This window comes from Saccopteryx leptura, chromosome 5 (assembly GCF_036850995.1).
Source record: "Saccopteryx leptura isolate mSacLep1 chromosome 5, mSacLep1_pri_phased_curated, whole genome shotgun sequence".
NCBI classification, from domain to species: Eukaryota; Metazoa; Chordata; class Mammalia; order Chiroptera; family Emballonuridae; genus Saccopteryx; species Saccopteryx leptura.
In genome coordinates, this window is record NC_089507.1 from 174473914 (window position 1) to 174495780 (window position 21867).

Sequence of the window (21867 nt, forward strand, 5' to 3'; positions counted from 1 at the left end):
AATCGCTAATCTAAAAAAGGGAATAAACATGTTTAATTGGCATGAGAGTGAACCATGGACATCTAGCAGGACAAGTGGAATATGCAACAGTGAGAGCATTGAGCCTAAAAAGAACGACAGGCCCGCACTCAGTAAAAACAGCCTGGGATGCGGCAGAGACTCTCAGGGGAGCTTACTGCTGCTGCGGAAATGAATGAGGGAGACCGCCAGCGGGGAGAGCTGGCCCCACTGCTTGGGAGGTAGCGCTCAGGAGGAACAGTGCCTGAAAGCAGTCCTCTGAACGAAAAGCTGTTGGAGATGGTACATCTCCCATGGAAGTCAGGGCTCAAGCCTTCTGCAGCAGGGGTTTTTCTAGATCCTGGCATTTGTGTGGCTCCAAGGCCCTGTGCCCATTGGACCCAAGCTTCCCACTCAGGGAGGTTGGAACCTGCCCTGAGGCTCCCGAAGGCCCAGCAATTGGCCCGATGACACCCAGAACTCTGGGCATCCTGTGAGGCAGATATGCTCAGCACATGCACCCCTGAAACCAAGAGAGAGTCAGTAGGGTTGCCCCTCCTTTCTCTGGAACTACCTCACAGCCAAGAATTTCTGGCAAATATTCCCAGGAATGAATTCCCAGGCCCGCAGTGAGGATCAAGTGGGGGAGCAGAGGACAACAGCTGCTTGTGCAGTTATCAAATGCTCTGCATTCATATCTCGTGTTCTGCTCTGGGCCACTTACCCCTCTGCCAGGGAACATTTGGACATTTTCCTCAGCTTCCCCAGGGTGTCAAGGTCAGGGCACAGCCCTGGGGCTCAATAAACATGGGACTGAACACAAAGCAACAAGGAGGAAGAGAGCTCCAGGAGGCCTCTGCAAGCTCCTGCCACTCCCATGGGGACACAGGAAGGGGCGGGGACTGGATCCAGGGGTAGTGCTCTCAGAAGATGTACACAGAGAGGGACCCAACCATCAGGGTTCCCTGTCCTGCATGATCCTCAGCACAGCTTCACACATTACAAATTTTCAGGTTGGTTCTTGGTGTCCCCACCCCGTGAGGTCTTGGGACAGCCCTGGGATGGGAACTCTGGTCTATCCCACCCTGTGTGCCTGTCCGGTTTGGAAGAGGAACACACTCTGCTTGGAAGATTGTTTGTGACTTTTTCTCTATCTTCCTCCTCCAATTTTTTCATGATCTAAGAGGAAAAAAGAACATGATGGCAGCCCTGGCTGGATAGAGCCTCGTCCTAAAGCACATCCCCGGTCAGGGCACATACAGGGGAAGGCCGATGCTCCTTCCTCTCTCTCTAAAATGAACGGAAAGGAAAGGAAGGGAAAGGAAGGGAAGGGAAGGGAAGGGAAGGGAAGGGAAGGGAAGGGAAGGGAAGGGAAGGGAAGGGAAGGAAAGGGAAGGGAAGGGAAGGATGGCAAATTCAAACTTCTGTCATCCATGTGTCATCCATGTATCATCCAAGAAGCACCATCCTCATGGAAAAGGGTTGGAAGCCCAAATTTTCATGGGTTGCTGGTCCCTTGGGTGGCCAAAGCCACAGGTTTTAATGAGTCTTCTAACCTTGGGAGAATGAGCCAATACCGAGTAGTCTCAGAGCTTGAACGTCTACACATTCTAATTTCCTCCATCTCACATAAAACATCAGCAACCATGAGCAAATGAAGAATCAAAAATCTCATTAGTCAACTGAGCTGTCTTGGTTCTGATTCTTCATCCTGACTCAACACGTGGGACGGGTCCAGAAGGTTTGGAAGAGTTAAGCCCAAAGCAGAGCACTGCTGCCCTTGGATGTGGATAATGTCTGGCTGGCTCCAGAGCTTGCAAGAAGTATTATTGGTAAGATGCAAAAAAAAAAAACAACAAAAAAAAGAAGACCAGCCCAGAACATGTGAAAGACTCTCTCCAAGTGTGCAGCCACACTGTCAGGGCTCAGGGGAGAAAGCCTTCTGAGAGGCTGCTCACGACCAGGTGGGGCCAGCCAGCTCTGGTTACAGACCCAAGAGCAAGGGTTCTTCTAGCAGCCCAGGCTGCATACCCACCGTGGTGGGGGCTTAAGAGCAGCGGTGGGTGGAGCGGAGTGGGCTGCTGGTGCTGCATTTGCAGCATAGAGATCCCTGTCCGGAGGTGGGGAGGAGTAATATGACAAGAACCCCTTCCTCGGTGTCCAGAGCTCTGTGAACACACCGGAGAGTAGGAAGGCCGGGCCATGCCTTCCCCACTGGCTGAGGTGAGGCCTGTGCAGACTAAGTGTGTCCTGCCACCTGACCTCACCCAGGCAAGCCCCCCGGGTGTGTCCTGCCACCTGACCTCACCCAGGCAAGCCCCCTGGGTGTGTCCGGCCACCTGACCTCCCCCAGGCAAGCCCCCTGGGTGTGTCCTGCCACCTGACCTCACCCAGGCAAGCCCCCTGGGTGTGTCCGGCCACCTGACCTCCCCCAGGCAAGCCCCCTGGGTGTCCCTGGGCTCCACTATGAGGCTGTCTCCTCCAGAAACTGACACTGAGACAAAAATTCAGATGTGAGTGGTTTATTTAAAGGTGATTCCGAACACACCAGAAGGACAGTGGGGAAGGAGAAGGGGAAGCAGCATGGCACAGAGAGCAGGATCATGTGTGGGCAGCAAGGGCTCAGCCTGCTGGGCACCTCTCAAGATGGGTGCAACAAATCTCAGAGTCACCTCCTGGGAGTCAGAGGCTAGGGTACAGCCACAGGCTGAGGGCTCTCCCAGGCACTGCCTCCCCAGTACTCCAGCCTGCCCCTCACAGGTGGAGAGGAAACCCTTAGACAGAGGGTCGGTACCCTATCAGTCCTGCCAGAAAAGGAGTTTTGGGGAACGTTTAGCTGTCAGCCAAGTGGCCTCTGAGCTTTGCCATCTCTCCCATGTCTAAGTTAGAACTTGTTCCTGCATTATTGTGGACATTTCCCTGCTGACATTCTAGTGCTGTAGTTTCCACATCCAAGTTTCAAAAAGTACCTCTTTCTGGTCATGTTAACTTCCTTCATCATGTCAGCCCACCCTACACACACACACACACACACACACACACACACACACACACTGTGGTAGCTAGCCACCAAGGTGGCCTTCACTGATCCTCATCTCCCTGTATACATGCCCTTGTAGAGTTCCCTCCCACATGGGACCAGGGTTAATCTGGGTGACCAATAACACAAAAAAGAGGTGATAGAGTATGACGTCTGAAGCCAGGTCACTGGAGGCACCATGGTTTCCATCCTGGTCTCTCAGAAAACTCTCTCTGAGGGAAGTGGCCACCATGCCACGTGCACAACAGCCCCTGGGAGAGGCCCGTGTGGAGGAGAACGTATCTCTGGTCAGCAGCCAACATGAGTCTGCAGCCGTGAGAGTGAGCCACCTGGGAAGTGGGTTCTCCGCCAAATTAACCTAGTGAAAGCAGTGCAGTAAATGTCTGAGTGTAACTTCATGAGTGGTGGCACCTAGAACCACCCAGTCAGGCCACCCTCAGTACCTGACCCACAGACACCATGACAGACATGAGCGAATTGCTGAAGCCACTGAAGGCAGGTTATTAACCGATACAGTAGCCATGCAGCATTGGATAATGCACCCCACTGCGTGCACATACACACAAGGGTGGCCACTCTCCATGCACCATGACTTTTGCATTCTTTTCTGCCTCATTTCAAAACCAAAAGTAAAACACAAGCCTGACCAGGCAGTGGCTCAGTGGATAGAGCATTGGACTGGGACGCGGAGGACCCAGGTTCAAAACCCCGAAGTTGCCAGCTTGAGCGTGGGTTCATCTGGTTTGAGCAAGGCTTACAGCTTGAATCCAAGGTCTCTGGCTTATTATACAAGGGGTCACTCACTCTGCTGTAGCCCCCAGTCAAGGCACATATGAAAAAGCAATCAGTGAACAACTAAGGTGCCACGACAAAGAATTAATGCTTCTCATCTCTCTCCCTTCCAATCTGTCTGTCCCTCTCTCTGTCTTTCTCTCTGTCTCTGTCACACACATACAAAAAAAAGTAAAACACAAATATCCAAATGACCCAATTATCTCCCAGGTTGATCTGGGGTTTAAAACTGTGTCTAAGCCTAACAGCTGCGTCTTCCCAGGAGTCCTAGGCCCGAAGATCTCTGTGGAAATGCATGGGTGAATCTATGGTTGGATGCTCTCAAGGCAACCAGACCCTCAGAACCTTGCAGAAAATACCCACCAGCTTGAACCAATTGAGGGCTGGATCCTCCTTTTAGTTCTTCAGAAGGCTGTCAGTGAAAAGTAACTTGTGCTCAGACTGTGGAAATATGGAAACAAGTTCACACACTCCTGCATTCTCAGAAGAAGATTGTGGCTGCCAGGGGATGCATTAGCCCACTAACGGGGCTGCCCAACACTCTAAAAAGGCACCCCATTCTCAGCACCAGCCCCTTAAGAAAACACAAGAGAAAAAAGGCCACAAAACAAAGTCAGTGGGGCAGCTGTATTATTTAAATGTTTGTGTTTGCTTCTTTAAAATGGAAGTGAGAGTGATAGAATGTACTAGAAGATAATTAGACAGCTTTGCATTGTTTCTTCAGCACAGTGACTTCAAATTTCCAGGGTTTGGATGCAACAATAAAGATGCAAAGATACATCTAAAAGAGACAAAAAAATAATCACCTTTAAGAAAGAAATCTGAAAAAAAAAATTTAATTTCTATTTTAAGGAGTGAGGATTTGGCTTCAGGGATGCGAAGAGGTGATCCGAGCCAGCTATGCTGTAGGCCTCAGAGCCAGCCTACCCACCAGGATGGGCTCCTTCCTGAGAGTTCACTTTCCTGGATCTGAAGCCATCACGGACATGTCTCTGTGTGCTCCAGGATAACCTGGGAGCTGGCGATATCCAGAAATCCTCACTTCCAGGTCTGGTCCTCATTTAGTGAAGCCAACTTCCCTGTAGTTCACAAAGACCCCATGCTGCATGGAGGGCCCAGTTCGCTCTTCCCAAGGGAAGCAACACAGGAACAGTACAGAGTCCTGCATGCCTAGAGGAGGGGGTGGGGCCACATCTAGGACAGAGACTACCAAGAGAGCTTGCAGTGGGGAGCTGGAAGGAGACACCAGCACCCTCCCAGGGCCTGCAGAATGAGGGGGCTCACAGTGCGGAATGGATTGACTTGTTTCCCTCCTCTCTCTCCTAAAAATGTTATTCAGTTAGAATAAAAACGAAGGAGGCATACCTCCATTACATCAATGGAAATGTGAATGGCAACATCAAGTAGAACTGAAGTCGCATAAAATACAAAGACTGAGGAGAACTGAAGTCGCATAAAATACAAAGACTGAGAGATCAGTTTGAGGGAGAAGATAGGACCAACCTACCAGCAACCCAGGCAGTCCACTGAAGGACTAAGGCCAGGCTGGAGGCGTGTCCAGGCCAGATGGGCTTTCAGGATGGGCTGAGCTGGCTCACGGCAGTGGTGGGGAGGAGAGAGAATGGGCTTCCCAGAGAGTTAACTAACTGCTTAACTTCTAGATTAGTCAAGGTAGACAGGAAACAATCATGAAACAGAAGAATTAAAAACTTAATTGTCAAGATCAATCATAGAGAACATTTTAACAAAATATATTAAAAACCTTTAAAAGGTAAAAAATATTGAATGAGTAAATCAATTTGTGGGGACTTTGCCTATAAAGAAACAATAATCAGATTTACATACAAATAGAAATAAAAAAAGAAAATTCATTAAAACAATGTTCATAATATCTAAAAATTAGAAAAATTTAATCAGTTCTCAGGGATTGGCTAAATGCTATGTGAAAACATTAAATTAAATCATTTCACTATATAATGCTTTTGAATAATTACACAGTTTTAGAAATCCTTAGTTTATAATTAAATAAAACTCTAAGTTATGGGACAGTGTACAGTATAATTCCCAACTATATAAAAATACAAATATAATATAAAATATAGAAAAAACTAAGATACTAACAATACATTGAGAGTGGTAAACTTTACATAAGAATACTTATAGTTAGTTTTCAGCTATGATACTTTTGAAAACTTCCAAATTTTCTACATTAAATGAATCAAGTTAACCAATAACTACCTAAAATAATATAAAATTTTATTATAAATTAAAAAATCATATGATAAATATAAAATAACATAAATTTATTTTTCAAGGTGCCTACATATTTACTCTTTCCACCTTTCTAAACCCCAATAAATAAAAAAACAGACACACTCACATCTCTTGCAGTTTGATGAAACTGGAAAGGACCCCTTGTAAAAGCAAAGACAAGGGAGAGTCTCACATGATGAGTGAATGTGAGCAAGGGAATGGATGGCAGTCTATTGAATGATGAGCACTTGATATGCAGAATGAGAGTATAAGAGAGAATCAAGCAGGTGAACTACCTCTAACCCCTACAAACTTAGTCATCTTTGACTTTCTTCTTTCTCCATGGCCAATCCTTCAACAAATTCTGGCCAACCTTTTCACAGATATTCAGAACCGAGAACCTTCACCACCTTAATCCACATCATCTCTCATCTGATCTATTCCAATAGACTCACAGTAATTTTGCTGTCTCCACCCTTGCTAGGTTTTCTCCATTTGTCCCTCTAGGTCTATCTACACTTTCGTCCCTACCCAGCATGTCTTAAAAGACAAACAACCTTCACAGGCTGTGCCAGTGGGCATGCTCACCCCCTACCCTTTATAGACCATGTTAATGGGCATTCTGTGGTTTCCAGTTGAGTCTGGCCAAGGAAGACAGTGGCGAGAAAGTGCGAAGCATGAGGAGAATGAGCTAACGAGTTTAGTGTAGGTTGAGTATATTCCTCAAACTAAGGCCATGGCTTTTGACTGAGCCTTTTGATTGCTCCAGAGAAAAGGATATCAGAAAGCCAGTCCCAGTGTGGCCTGGGGTGACTCAGTGGATAGAGCATCAACCTGGAATGCTGAGGTCACTGATTCAAAACCCTAGGCTTTCTTGGTCAAGGCATATATGAGACCCTTATTCCTGCCTTTCCTTTCTCTCCTCTCTTTAAAATCAGTAAATAAAATCTTTAATATATATATATTTATATAAAAATATTAAAAATATATATGATATATATATGCGCTCCAGGCCCTGGTCAGTGGCTCAGTGGAGAGAGTGTCAGCCTGGCATATGGACGCCCTGGGTTTGATTTCCTGTCAGAGCACACAGGAGAAGCAACCATCTCTCCCTCTCCCCTTCTCTCTCTTTCCCTCCCACAACCAGTGGCTGTGAGGCTTGATTGATTAGAGCATGGCCCCAAGTGCTGAGGATAGCTCCATTGGAGTGCATCAGCCTCAGATACTAAAAATAGCTTGGTACTAGAGCACTGGCCCCAGATGGGGTTGCTGGGTGGATTCCTCTCGGGGCATATGTGGCAGTCTGTCTCACTATCTCTCCTCCTCTCACCTGGAAAAAAAAGCCAACCCCAGAATTGAAAACCTGGATAATTATAAGGACTATTAAAGTATCTAAAAGTTTGTAGAAATTAAGTGATGCAAAGTGAAATGAGGAGATATTTTGCATACAACAGACTGAAAAAATTTAAGACTCAAAACACCAAGTTTTGGCAATGCTGAGGAGAAATGATTACAATACTTGTACACACCACTGGTGGAAAACATGCTGGTTCAACCACTTAAGAGAGTAGACTGAAACCATGCTTGTGTGGCCTGACACATAAAAGTTGAAGTTTCATGTGCTCCACAATGTGTAGTCCCACTCCCAGTGGTGTTGCTGGAGAGTCGGAACACACTGGCTTTCACGGCTGCATTGTTGTTAAGTGAAAATTTTAAAACAGCCGAAAGTCAGAGAAAGACAAGTACCATATGATTCCACTTATATGTGGAATCTAATGAACAAAATAAACTAACAAACAAAATAGAAACAGACTCATAGATGTAGAGAACAGTCTGACAGCTGTCAGAGGGGAGAGGAGTTGAGGGACTGGGTAAAAAAAAGTGAAAGGATTTGGCAAAATATAAAAAAAAACAAAAAAAAACAAACCACAGACCACAATATGATGATTTCCAGAAGGAAGGAGAAGTAGGGGGAGGCAGAAGAGGGCAACGGGGGATAGATGGTGGTGAGAAAGAGAGACTTGACTTCAGGTGGTGAGCATTTATGTATACTAAAATTTAAATGCAGTGTGCAGACAATGTGTTATAGAGTTGTGCACTTGAAACCTGTATCGTTTATTAGCCAATGTCACCCAATAAATTCAATTAAAAAGAGATAGAAAAAATAAAATGAAACAACCAAAAGTCTCCAAAGTAGGAAAACAGGTAAATACAATGTAATATACTCATTAAAGAGCTCAAAATACACTAACAAAAACAATTTCTAGCCAATCTCTAAATGCATCAACTGGTCCAAGAAGTCATTTGTCATAAATAAATAATAGCAGATTGTACTAACACAAGTAAGTCTCAAAACATATTGTTGAGTGGGGGAAAAAAAATGAGAAAGTTCCAGAATTTATATAAATTTTTAAATCACACAAAATTAAATAAATAAATAAATTTTAATGAATGGAAACACCACTTACTAATTTTAGGAGAGTGGTTATCTTTGAGATAGGGAACAGGATGGACATGTAACATTTTACTTGTTAAAATAAATATTTAAAATTCATGTAATAAAATGATAACATAAAATTTTATGAAATATGTGTGGCAGGCACATAGGTATTTGATACATTATTCTTAGTATCTACCACAATTTTTGAAATGTTATTTAATTGAAAATAATTTTTAATAACTTATAACAAATATCCATTCTCTGAATATAGCTATCCACTTGCATTTTGGTGTCCTATTATGGTGTCTACTATATTAGAATAGAAAGATATTTTTTATTTGAGCATATCTGGGAAATTTTTATCAATCATTAATCTGACATCATTTATGCTTACTCATATCTCATGCCAGCTTTGGGCGCATATTTGTTAGGTGAAATATATACAAGGCACAGAAAGATATATGACAGATAGATAGATAGATAGATAGATAGATAGATAGATAGATAGATAGGTAGATAGACTGCAACTTTATTTATGAAAGGAAAAAATTGAAAATAACATCTATAAAACTATCACCAAGACAAATTTGAAAAGGTGAAAAATAAGTTACATCAAAATACACATAGAACACCAGAAGTTGTTTAAAAAGAGAGAGAGAGAAGGAAGACTATATTTATTTATACAAATCTGTAGTAAGGTTATTTTATAGATAGCCACACAAATGATCCTGACGGTATTCCTTGGGAAGGAACAGAATTAGGAGGCCCTCAGGGTACTCAGAAGAGTATGCCATCACCTTTATTACATATATTTTATGACTATACATTTTTAGAAAATATTTATGTATACTTAAAAAGATTAAATTTAAATCCAAAATGTCCCTGTTAATCCAATATGATGAAGGTAAGAAAATATCTTACTGAGGCTGAGAGTTGAACTGACCCATTTGTGACAGTGTGCATCTGATAATGAGGCCTGGCAATACCAGCCCCAGCTGGGATTGTTCCTCATTTGTGACATGAAGAAGCAGCAGACTGAACATGTAAGACTATAGTGGGCATGTGGGACCATTGGGCTAGGAGTCTCAGAACTGTCCCAAAACTTCCAGGCCTTCCATACAGCAGCTGGATTACTGGAACCAGCCAGGAAAAGTTCCTTCTAGCATTACCAGCTGTGAAGCAATCACTAGTCTGTGAAGGTGGTCAGGCCATGCTTTCTATTAGGTATGCACACTCTGGCAGGTGGTACACCAAGATGCTCGCCATCAATTCCTTTCCTGCCAGTATGCGCATGATGCTCTAACCATGGAGAGGGCAATCTTCACTCTCCTCTTGAATCTGGGCTGACTTTGTGACTTAATTTGACCAAAACAATTCAGTGAAAGGAACATTCTGGGACTTCCAAGCCAAGGCCTGAGGACTGGTGGCCGGCTCTGCTTCCTCCTCCTAGAAGTGCACTTACTTGGGATCACCATGTTGTGAGGAAGCCCAAATGTAGGATGATCAATTCATCCCAGTTTTCCCAGCTTTTCATTGGGTTTAACACTGAAAGTCTCACATCCTAGGGAACTTCTTCGTTCTGGCAAACCAGGGTAAGTGGTCACCCTGCAAATGTGCCCCTTGGAAAGTCTTTGAGTAGAGTGAGAAAGTTGGCAACCAGCCTCCAACTGTTTCAGTTGTCCCAGCTGAGACACCAGACATGTAAGTAGAGCAGTCATCTGGAACATTCCTGCACCAACACACAACACACAACAGAACAGAACCCAGACTAGATTGCAGAAGAATGAGAAACAATGACTTGCTGTTGTTTTAAGCCAGAGAGAGAGAGAGAGAGAGAGAGAGAGAGAGAGTGTTGGCAGGGGTGAAAGAAAGGTGGTAAACACAAAATATAATAAAAACAGTGCTCTGTGTCCAGCCCCTAGCCATCCTCAGTTCTGAATATGATCAGAACATGGATTAAAAAGGAAACTTGAAAATCAAAGCAGGGGCGGTTCTATCCGTTTTATCTGTCTGAGACACAAACCTATATCCATGGCCATCACGTCCCCCGTCTCAGCCACATACCTTTTGCATTTGTGGATCCTGTTGTAATAAGCAGTTTTCATTTTCTCCTGAAATTTTCTTGCACATTGTTCGGGCAATTTTGACTTCAAGAAGGTAGTCCAAGCTATCTGTGACCTGTCAATGAGTAATTTAAAAATTAGATATTATTTAAGAATGCATAATATTAATAGTCATCTCTGATAAATAAACATATCTAGTTATGGTCAATATACCCTGTAGCTTAGTTTCTTTGCCAAAAGTTTTAGAATGATTGAGGAGAAAAAGTTCTTACTTTGATATCTCTCAGTGTCTCTATTTCTCTATCTTTCTGTCTCTCTCTCTCTCATTATGGTATTTAATTTTAAAGTAATAACAACTATCCCCAGATAGCAAGAAAACTATTTTTTATAGAACTTTATTGGAGCATGGGAAGTCAACAGCAGAGGTTATAACATCTTTATGCCTAGTCAATAGAAAAGACATCCCAGAAAGGAAATATATTTAGAATGTGTTGCTTCTTCCATGCTTTGGCAATTTTAGCAATACCCACTTTATTATTCTATGTGCTACACCCTCCAAAATTCTGACTTCCAGAGAATCTTCCTCCTCTGTGGAGAGTCAACCATTGCCCTGTGGGGACATGGAACTGCACAATGGCAAATGTGGACTTTTATTAGTAAAAAAATAAACAAGAAGAAAACAAGTTTTACAAGACTTAAGGGAGAGAACATATGAAAAAAAATGGCCAAGTTAAACATAATAACTGACCCCAGAAGAATAAGAAATAATTCAGAAAATGGAGCAAACATTTAAGAAATTCTAGGTAAATTGCCTGGACATTGAACAAAATGGGTGTGTTAGGCAGAATTCTAAGTATTATTTCATGACTACCTTTACATTTTCAGTATGAATGGCTCAATAAACCTCCTGTCCCGACCACCTTAGAAAAGAAGAAACGACGAAAGTGTGTAGAATATATCTGGAAGGACAGAGCAAACTGCCTTTGATGGTGCCCTCAGGAATGATGAGTCAGATTGGAAATAGAAGAAATGGAGTGCTTACTTTCACTTTTTAACGCAACAACTTCCAAATATATGTACTTCTAGAGCTCTATTGTGACTGCATATCAAGTTTCTCAACCTCAACACCACTGACACCTGGGGCTGGATCACTCTCTGGGGCAGTGTGCGGAGCTTCCTGCGCAGTGGAGTGCTCAGCTACATCCCTGGCCTCCACCACCAGATGTGAATGGCCGGCCCTCCAGTTGTGATAACCAAGAGTATTTCCAGGTATTGCCAGACTCTCCTACCAAGCAAGACACATGCCCAGCTGAAAACCACTGTTTTATATTTGAGGATTTGAGGTACATTTCCAAATGATAAAAACAGACTAATTTAAATCCTACTCAGCAGCTACCAGTGGGCCAGCAGCACTGTCTGCGGCCCTCCTACATAACCACAGTACAGCCATCTTTCTTGGCAAATACTACATTGGTTCAGTGCTCTCTTCTTCTATGATATAGTCTATGTTCAAATTCTTTTAATTGCTCTAATAACATTATTTATAATATTTTTAATCCAAGAGATAAAACAGACTATACAATACACTTATTGTCATGTTTCTTAAGTCTCTTTTAATCGAGAATAGGTGTTCCTGTCTGACATGACATTGATATTTTTAAGTGATTTTATGGAATGCCCTATAATATGGATTTGCTGAATTGTTGTCCATGACCCATGACTACTTTCAGGGTATGCTTTCTGTCCAAGAATAGCATAAACAGGTGATGCTGTGTCCTTTCAGTGACATCATTTCAGGAGCACATGATGTCAATTTGTCCCAGTATTTATTGAGTGAGTCTTTCACCAGAATTCCACTATAATTAATTAAGCAATCCCCGCAGACATTTGTTCCCCAGTGCCCTCCCAACAACGGTTATAGGATTTATTGATGACATTTGATTGAATTAGTTATATCCATGGTGGTTGCAAAAGGTGATTTTCTAGTTACATCTTCTTTACATCTGTAAGCAGATGTCCCCTGTACAGGAAAGCCTTCCCTTCTCCTCCCTGGGTCTCCGCATCAGGGACCCTGCCGGTTCCCTGCGTGTTCACCGTATAATAATCACCCCTGTCATCACTCATTTTGATAATATTAGCCCAAATTTCCCCAAACTTGGCTTCCTTAAGAGCCTTTCTGGGCTCTTACTTATGCTTTATGATGTGACTACAATCAGCTTTAAGTTATTTTAATGAATATTTTCTATTTCATCCCTTAATAATAAAAAAAATAAAGTACAATTAATTTTCTTCCAAAAAAAAACAACCCTGTAAAATAAAACTAACATATTTGGATAAAGGCCTCTCTGAGCTGCTTTCTACTCTCTGGTCTCAGGGGCCAACTATGGATAATGGCCTCCCCACAACCACTGACATCAGAGACCTAAGAAGCAAAGCCCACCAACCTGCTCCTGGGACTTCAGAACCTTCACCACCTTGAAGGTGTATGGGTCTTTGCTGGCCCGGTTGTACTCTTTCATGGCGAACCACAGTGCATGCTGCACGTAGACGTAGGTTTCTGGGATGTCTTGGAATTTCCTCACCACATGCGCCGAGCCCCAGGCATGGACACCTCTGGACATAAGGACCGTAGTGGCCACCAGGAACAGTAGGCTTGGGCAGAGTCCGGCCATGGCTCCTCAGCACAGGGAGCACAGGCTGAGCCCCTCCCCCCTTCCGGGGCTGGGCTGGCCCTGGAGCCTCACTCCCAGATCCTGTGGGCCCCGCTGTGTGTGGAAAGGAGAGAGTATCTGTGAACAGTCTTTCCTGGGTTTTCTCTCTCCTTCCCCAAAGAGAAGCCAAGTGAAAAATCTGCAGTAACAATTCAGGCAATTTTCCCATCTTAGCTGTTTTCTTTCTGGAAGGATGCACACCTCTATGCACTCACACACAGGGCCCTGTGCACGCGCGCGCGCGCACACACACACACACACACACACACACACACACCCTTTCTTCCTGGCTAGACGGCCGCTGTGGCCTTGCCTGCCCCTGTATGCCCAGGGCAGGTGCCTGTCCAGACCAGTCTGTGTACCCAGGTGGCTCGAGGCCTGCAGTAGAGGCGCTGCCCCTGGGAGAGCAGGGTCTCAAAACTCATCTGTCTCCGTTTCAGGAGCACCTGTGAACATCTGTGCAGGCCTCAGACCTGTGCCCACAGCGCCCCCTCTAGTCCAGCTCGTTAAGTGATCGCCTGGGACCTATTTATTGAGTATCAGTGAGTCTCGCCATCTCTGTAGTAAGGACTGTACCTGTCTGAGTTCGTTTCACCATTGCCACTCCCCATGGGGCCTTCTACATGGAGGAAAATGCGACTCACGAAGAGTCAAGCCAACACCTCTCCTCAGCCACTGGACAGGCAGTGAGCTTGGCTTCGCTGCTTCTTTCTCTGACGTGAACCTGCAGACCCACGCTCCCCCCCCTCCACACACACACGTGTGTGTACTGGTCACAGCTTGCAATGTGCGTTTGTTTTTAAGGAGAATCTGTAGTTCTACTCTGTAGGAAAAATCAGGATGTAGTTTGTGGGACAAATAGCTAAGATGTGCTAGGTGTAGACCATGACTATGCTGCCTAACAGGCAGACTCCACTCATGCTCATTACAAGAGTGGTAAGCATGGCACGCCGACCCCGATATTCACAGGTACCGAGCGCACATGAGATGCAAGCAGTGCACAAACTCAGAAGTCTTCACTTGGCTGCACACTGGTGACTCCTTTCTCCCCAATTCTGAGCTGTGCAGGGGACCACACCACATGCCCAGCTGTCCAGGAGTTCGCAGACTCTCCTGTGTGTGTGACGGGCCTGGTGGGCCACTTGACTCCCACCTCCGCTGTGGGCCTCCTAGCCCCTAGCAGCAGGAGGCTGATGAAGCAGAGAACATGGCCAGCCCGGGGCCACCTCTGCCCTGCTTGCCTCCTATCTTCAGCATGCTAACCTGCTCTTTCTCATCGCCTTGCTTCTTGCTCAGTGGTTCACACTGATTCAATAGACATGTGATTTGAGTAGCAAATGTTGGCCTATGAGCCATTCTGCCCTGTGAGCTCTGAAATACGTGGCCTGGGGCACACTTGAAGACCACCCTGACATGACTGTCATCTCCCAATCAGCACAGCTATGTCCCGGACCCACCTCAAAACCAAGCTCTTCACCGTTTCCTGCTGGCTAACCCTTGAGCTGGTTGTCCTGCCCACAGGTGGTGTCTTTCCCTGGGACTGGAGTTCTGGCAAGCTTCTACTTCATGGGCCACTCGGGGTCACCAGCACACTCAGTTCATGCCTGTTTCTGGTCAGGATGTCAATGGGACCTGAGCTCAGGGCTGCCTCTTGTCCTCTGACTATACTCCTCAGCAGGTGGTCACATCTATGGCCCCTTTGTGAGGTAAGCTCAGTCCCTCTGATGCTGTTAAAGTGAGCAAAGTCTCTGACAGGGGTCCCTCGTCCCCTCAGTTCACAGACTCATCCAGAGCCACCAGCCTCTTCCCTAGTACATGTACTAAGGTCCTCACTCATGTTCCATGCCTCCTCTAAATTTTCGTGCTTTAGACTAAACCAGTTGGAACAAAAAGGACTTCCACAGCCATTTTTCTTAGGGTCCTATTATGTGGTTTAATGATCTTAGAGACAGAAAGAGGAACCAAACAGCCAGGCACAGAAAATCCAGGACTGAGGGGCCCTGAGGAGAAGAGGTCCTCAGTGGTGCCTGGGCCAAGGAGCTGGGGACCTACAGCTGGCAGAAGCTGTCACCAGAAATACCAATTAGAAGGCATCAGTTGGCATCAACCAGGATGGCATGTTTTCAGGGTTCATTTTTTGAAGCACATGTTGTTACTTAAGTTCCTTTTATTGCCAAACAATATTCCATTGTATATATAAGGTATTTCATTTATCCATTCATCAATTGGTGGACATTTGGGTTGATTCCACTTTTTGGCTATTATGAATAATATTGTTATGAACATTCATGTTCAAGCTTTTGTGTGGACATATGTTTGTGTTTCTCTTGAATATATACCTATAGTGGGATTTTTTACTTAAATGGTAACTCTATGTATAAATTTCTGAGGAACTACTAGATGGTGTTCCAAAGTGGCTGTACCATTTCACATTTGCATCAAGCAATGCATGTGGGCTCTAATTTCCCTACCTCCTTGACAACAGTGGTTATTACCCATATTTTTGATAGCCATCCTAGTGAGTGTGAAATGATACAAGTGGTAAGAATTTGACAAATATGACAGAAAAAATTAATTTCCATGATATCAAAGAGCAATTACAAGTAATTTTTTAATAAAAGACAAAAATCTAATAAGAAACTCAGATAAAAATCACAGATACATAAATCACAGAAAAAATATATATAAATGTCTCTAATACACATGTAAACATGTGTTTAACTTCCTTAACAATAAAGAAATTGAAATTAACCCTACAGTGAAATGTCTCTATTCTCCTACACATTGAGGGAGAAAAATAAACACAAAAAAATGCCTTCTAGATAAGGCTGTTCCATCAATATTAGCAGAATAGAAATCCAACAGTCTTTGTTCACAAGGACTTAACAATCTCTGTTAAACATTTAAAAGTTACGTATTCCTTAACAGGATGTTCTGCATCTATCATTGTATCCCACAGTAATGTGCCTACTTGCACAACTGACTGAAGAAATATTTACTACAACAAAACTTCTAATAGTAAAAAAAAAAAATAGCCCAACTATGTATCAAAGTAGGCTATTAAATGAGATATGTATCTGCTTGTCCCTGCTCCAGTAAGCCATGGGTGGCCCTGTAGCCCCCCTCTCTCCTGAGTCCGAGAACTGTGGGTTTGCCATGCGGTTCAAGTCTTTACTTGTTGTTAAGATGCAGTGGTGACTCCCAAGTTACCAGGATATTTTTAACTTTTTAAATTGAACTTTGTATTTTGAGATTACTAAGTTTATATGCAGTTTTAATTAAGATATAATACTTAGATTCTGTGTGTGCTCCATCCAGTTTCCTCCACTGGTAACATCTTCAAAACTACAGTTCAATATCAAAACCGGGATGTCCTGCCTGAGCTCATAGTCAATTCCCAATCTGGCTGGATCTTACTGAGGTGGGTCCTCATCCCACAAACCTGCCCTTGGCTTGTGGCAGGCTCACCTGCGTGCCTTCCCCTTCTACCTTCCTGGTTAGGTAGCATGTGTTCTCATGCACTGTAACAAGTGCCTGCAAGGATGCTCAGTCAGTGGGGATGCATCATGCCATCTGGTGTTTGTTTCTGTTCACTTTTGCTCTATTTTAATATATATATAACTTGGGGTGCATTTGGGTTCAGAATCATTACATTGCCAAAATGAATCATGCCTTATGACATTAAGTAGTGGCTTTATTTAGGTTTCAAAAGATATTTTGTGAGTCCTACTGTGTGGCCAACAGTGCTCTAAATATGGGAATCAGGCTGGGCTCTACAGCATGGAAGGTGGTAAGCATACCTGCTCAGGTAAGTCGTGTGGGTCCAGTGACTAAGTGTGCTTTTTACCATGCTCTCTTGGATTCTCCAGGTGAATATCATGGAGAAAAAATTTGCTTTTCTCCTCTTTTATAGAGTATATACCAGTTATTTCATTTCATTAACTCATTGCATTTTACAATATGTTCCTGACCAGCATTCTTTCTAGTTCCTGAGACCTATTTTCATCTATCTAGTCACATATTTCTTGCTCATTTGTTTTGCAGTTGTAAACATTACATTGCTAGGTGTAGGGTCCTTAACGATATGAAATCACCTGTCACTGAGTGAGAGAATTTAACCCACTCACATTTTTCTGATCACTGATCCACACACTTTTAAGGCATAACAGCAAATTAATTTTCTTTGCTTTTTATCATAAATTTAATTAGTTCCTCATTATAGTTATTTTTATTAGCTTTTTATATCATTAATACATAACTTATAAGGAACTTGAAATGGGAGACTGCTCTGGATTATTCCAGCATGTCCAGAGTGAACACAGGGTTCTTCTGCGGGAAAGAGGGAGGCAAGAGAACAAGAGAAGACGTGGCAGAAGACAGTGGTGAGAGAGGCTGGTCTGAGGATGCTGTGCTGCCGGACTTGCGGACTGCAGAGAGGACCTCAGTAGCAGGCAGGTGGCCTTGAACACATAGAAAAGATGCATGGGTCTTCCTTTGGAGTCCCCAGGAGCAGCAAAGCCAGCCAATCCAGTTAAGATCATGAATACAGGTTCTTTTAAACCAAAAGAAAGAAAGAAATATAACTTAGCATATGCTTTTTGTTTTACCACTATTTTAATCTATAAGTCTAGCCTTTATTCAAAACAACAAAAGTTTAGAAAGGCTTTTCTTATTCTGCTCACCCTCATTGTAACCAAATCTAACAGTTTTTGTGGAAATCATTATTACTTTTTATAAGTAATTTAAATGTTTGACACATCAGTGATGATTGTATTAATTTAAATACAGTTGATGCTGGCCACTTTGACAGGAACTGAGCATTTTCTTGTATATCCAGGAGATTTATATATACTCTTCACTGACTTTGTCTTTTAAACTTTTCTTTCTCAGCAGGTGAAACTCTTTCTAGCTGGAAGGTTTCCTCTCAGTGCTGAGTGAGAGTGTGGAGCTGAGAAGCAGGGGGTGGGGTGATTCAAGGAGCTGGGGTGGGGTGGGGTGGGCTGAGGGAGGCGGGCAGTGAATTGGGCTCCTTTTCGTGTGGTTACTGTCTGGTTTATTGTTCGATGTGCTGCTGAAGTTTCCTAAGTGGTGTCTGAGCTCTCCCAGAGTTGTTTTTGTTATGGATAGCTGTCTTACCATTGATCTTTGCAGGAGGATGGATTCCGGGGTCTCCTGTACTGCTTGCTATCTTGGAGACATCATGCTATAATTCTTTCTTGATAGCTAGACTTACTTAATGAACTGCAGTAAATAAGCCTTCAGTGATGGGTGGGTGCAGTTTGGGGGAAAGGAAATGTTCTGTGGTTCTATGACAGGGTTTCAATCTTTCACCAAGTCTGTGCCTCTGGACTGTGAACTTCACAAGTGTTCCAGGTTTTTGTCCTGCCCCTTAGGTAGGATGAGGTGGCTAGAGACAGAGCCCAGAGCTCCCTTCTCAGGTCAGTTCTGCTCTGACAATATGCCAGCAGGGTTGGCTCTGATCAAGAACAGAGTGCTCTGTGCATTTCAGAATGTTCCTTTGCCCTCCTCCTACCACAAGAAGCAGGAAGGGGACTTTCTGTGGTATTTACTGTGGGAATCCAGTTGAAACTTCACAATATTGTGTTAACCCCATGATTATTAAGTCCCTTGGAGTTTTTAGCTCTCAGAGTCATCTGTATTGAGATGACTCCACATTGTCTGCAACTAATCTAATTGATAAATTTCCTACCCGGCTCTGGTTCCCACAATGGTTTCTGCTTGTCCCTGCTCCAGTAAGCCATGGGTGGCCCTGTAGCCCCCCTCTCTCCTGAGTCCAAGAACTATGGGTTTGCCATGCGGTTCAAGTCTTTATTTGTTGTTAAGATGCAGTGGTGACTCCCAAGTTACTAGGATATTTTTAACTTTTTAAATTAAACATTTTTATTTTGAGATAACTAAGTTTATATGCAGTTTTAATTAAGATGTAATACTTAGATCCTGTGTGTGCTCCATCCAGTTTCCTCCACTGGTAACATCTTCAAAACTATAGTTCAATATCAAAACTGGGATGTCAACAGTAATGCAGTTAACACACAGAACCTTCCCACGAGCCCGGGTTCCTACTGCCGCTCTCAGCCACGCCACCGTGCAAGCTGCCACCCCCTCTTCCGTCCCCAGAAACCATGGCTCTGTTCTCCATTTCTATAATTTGTCATTCTAAGAGTGTTATATAAGTGGAAATACACATTATATAACCTTTTGATATAGGCTTTTTTCACTCACCAGAATTCTCTGGAGAATCCCCCATATGGTTGCCTGTATCGAGAGTTCATTTCTTTTTATTGTTCAATAGTATTACTGGTATGGATGTACCACTCCTTGAAAAACATCTGAATTTTTTTCCAGTTTTTGGCTATTATGAGTGAAGCTTCCATAACCATTTATCTTCAAGTCTTTTTGTGGATAAAGTCTTTATTTCCTGGGATTAATGCCAGGAGAGAAATGATTGAGTCATGTGGTAAATGCATATCTACTTTTTTTTGTTAATTCCAAACTGTTTTCCCAAGTGGCTCTACAATTTCACTTTCCTACAAGTGATGTCCGAATGACATAGTGTTTAGCCTCCTTACCAGCATTTGGTGGCCACTATTCTATTTTCAGCTATTCCAATAGGTATGTAGTGATATTTCATTGTGGCTTTAATTAAAATTTTCCTAATGGCTAATAATGTTGCATATCTCTGCATGTCCTTATTTGCCAACTATACATATATCCTTTTTGGTGGAATGTCTCTTCATTACTTAATCCATTTTCTAATTAGATTGTTTATTAATTATTCAGTTTGAGAGTCCTTTATATATTCTAGATATAAGTCCTTTCAGATATGGGGTACACAAATATTTTCTCACTCTATAGCTTGTTATTTTTGTCCTCTTATAACAAAATCTTTCAGAATAACAGTTTTTAAAATTTTTATTGAAATTAATAGGATGACACCAGTTAACATAATCATACAGGTTTCAGGTACATAAGCCTACAACACATCACCTGTACAGTGTATTGTGTGTTCACCCTTGAAGTCAAGTCTTCATCCATCACCATTTATGCCTTTATACTCTCCTCCACCTTCCTCCTTCCTCCTTCCAGCAATCATCTCACTGTTGTCTGTGACCATGAGTTGTTGTTTTTATTTTTGTCCCTTTTTGCTTTACCCCTCCACCTCCTTTGCCCAGCCCCCTCCCCCGGACCATAGCCTGATCTCGATGTATGAGTCTGTCTCTATTTTGCTTGTTTGTTCCTTTTGTTCATTAGATTATACCTATGAGTGGAATCACCTGGTTCTTATATTTCTCTGACTAAATTATTTCACTTAGCATGATAATCTCCATGCTGGTCTATCTATGCTGTTGCAAAAGATACAATTTCCTTCATTTTTATGGTCATGTAGCATTCCACTGTGTAAATGTACCACAGTGTTTTTATCCACTTATGGGCACTTGGGCTGTTTCCAGATCTTGGCTATTATAAATAATGCTTCAGTGAACACAAGGGTGTATATATTATTTGGAATTAGTGTTTCAGGCTTCTTAGGATATATTCTCAGAAGTGGGATCACAGGGTCAAAGTCAGTTTTGTTTTAAATTTTTTGAGATAACTCCATACTGTTTTCCATAATGGCTGCACCAGTCTACATTCCCACCAAGAGTGCATGAGGGTTCTCTTTTCTCACACCTTTGCCAGCACTTTTTGTTTGTTGATTTATTGATGATAACCATTCTGACATGTGAGGTGATACCTCACTATGCTTTTAATTTACATTTCTATGATGATTAGTGACATTGAACATGTTTTCATATGGCTATCTGTATGTCATCTTTAGAAAAGTGTCTATTCAGGTCCTTTGCCCATTCTCATAATTGGATTGTTTAGTGTTTTTAGTATTGAGCTTTATAACTTCTTTTATAATTGTTTTTGTCATATATGAATTGATCACATGGTATAAGTATATTTTGAGACTCTTTATTCTGTTCCATTTATCTATGTGCTTATTTTTATACCAGTGTCATGCTTTTTTGATTATTATAGTCTTATTGTATAGTTCAACATTAGAAATCATAATACCTCTGACTTGATTCTTCTTTCTCAAAATTTCTTTGGCTATTCAGGGTCTTTTGTGGTTCCACATAAATCTTTAGAGTATTGGTTCAAGTACCATGAAAACACTATGGGTAAGACTTTAACAAGAATTGCATTGAATCTATAGATTAGCTCGCTTTAGCAGCACATATACTACAATTGGAACAATACAGAGAAGATTAGCATCTGCACAAGGATGACACACAAATTCAACCTCTGAAAAAACCACCACAGAAGCACATGGCTTGAAAAAAGAAGTAACAGAGAAAAGAAGTCTGGATTACAACCAAACAAAAACAAATGATAGAAAAACAAAAGAAAAGAATCAAACAAGATACAAAACTATCAGAAAGCAATATATAAAATGACAATAGGAAACCCTCAAGTGTCAATAATTACACTAAATGTAAATGGATTGAACTCACCAATAAAAAGACACAGAGTAGCAGAATGGATTAAAAAAGAAAATCCAAC

General features: G+C 42.7%; 1 protein-coding gene and 1 pseudogene across 1 annotated transcript; one reads left to right on the forward strand and one right to left on the reverse strand.

Moving 5' to 3' along the window:
- Positions 1-4526: 4526 nt before the first annotated feature.
- LOC136406613 (cystatin-13-like) lies at positions 4527-13257 on the reverse strand. The gene is made up of 3 exons (XM_066386591.1): positions 13030-13257; positions 10587-10700; positions 4527-4610 (listed from the first exon to the last, which is right to left on the reverse strand). The coding sequence occupies exons 1-3, from the start codon at positions 13255-13257 to the stop codon at positions 4527-4529; spliced, it is 426 nt and encodes a 141-aa protein (XP_066242688.1).
- Positions 13258-21526: 8269 nt separating this feature from the next.
- On the forward strand, positions 21527-21606 carry LOC136407317 (U6 spliceosomal RNA; annotated as a pseudogene).
- Positions 21607-21867: the final 261 nt, after the last annotated feature.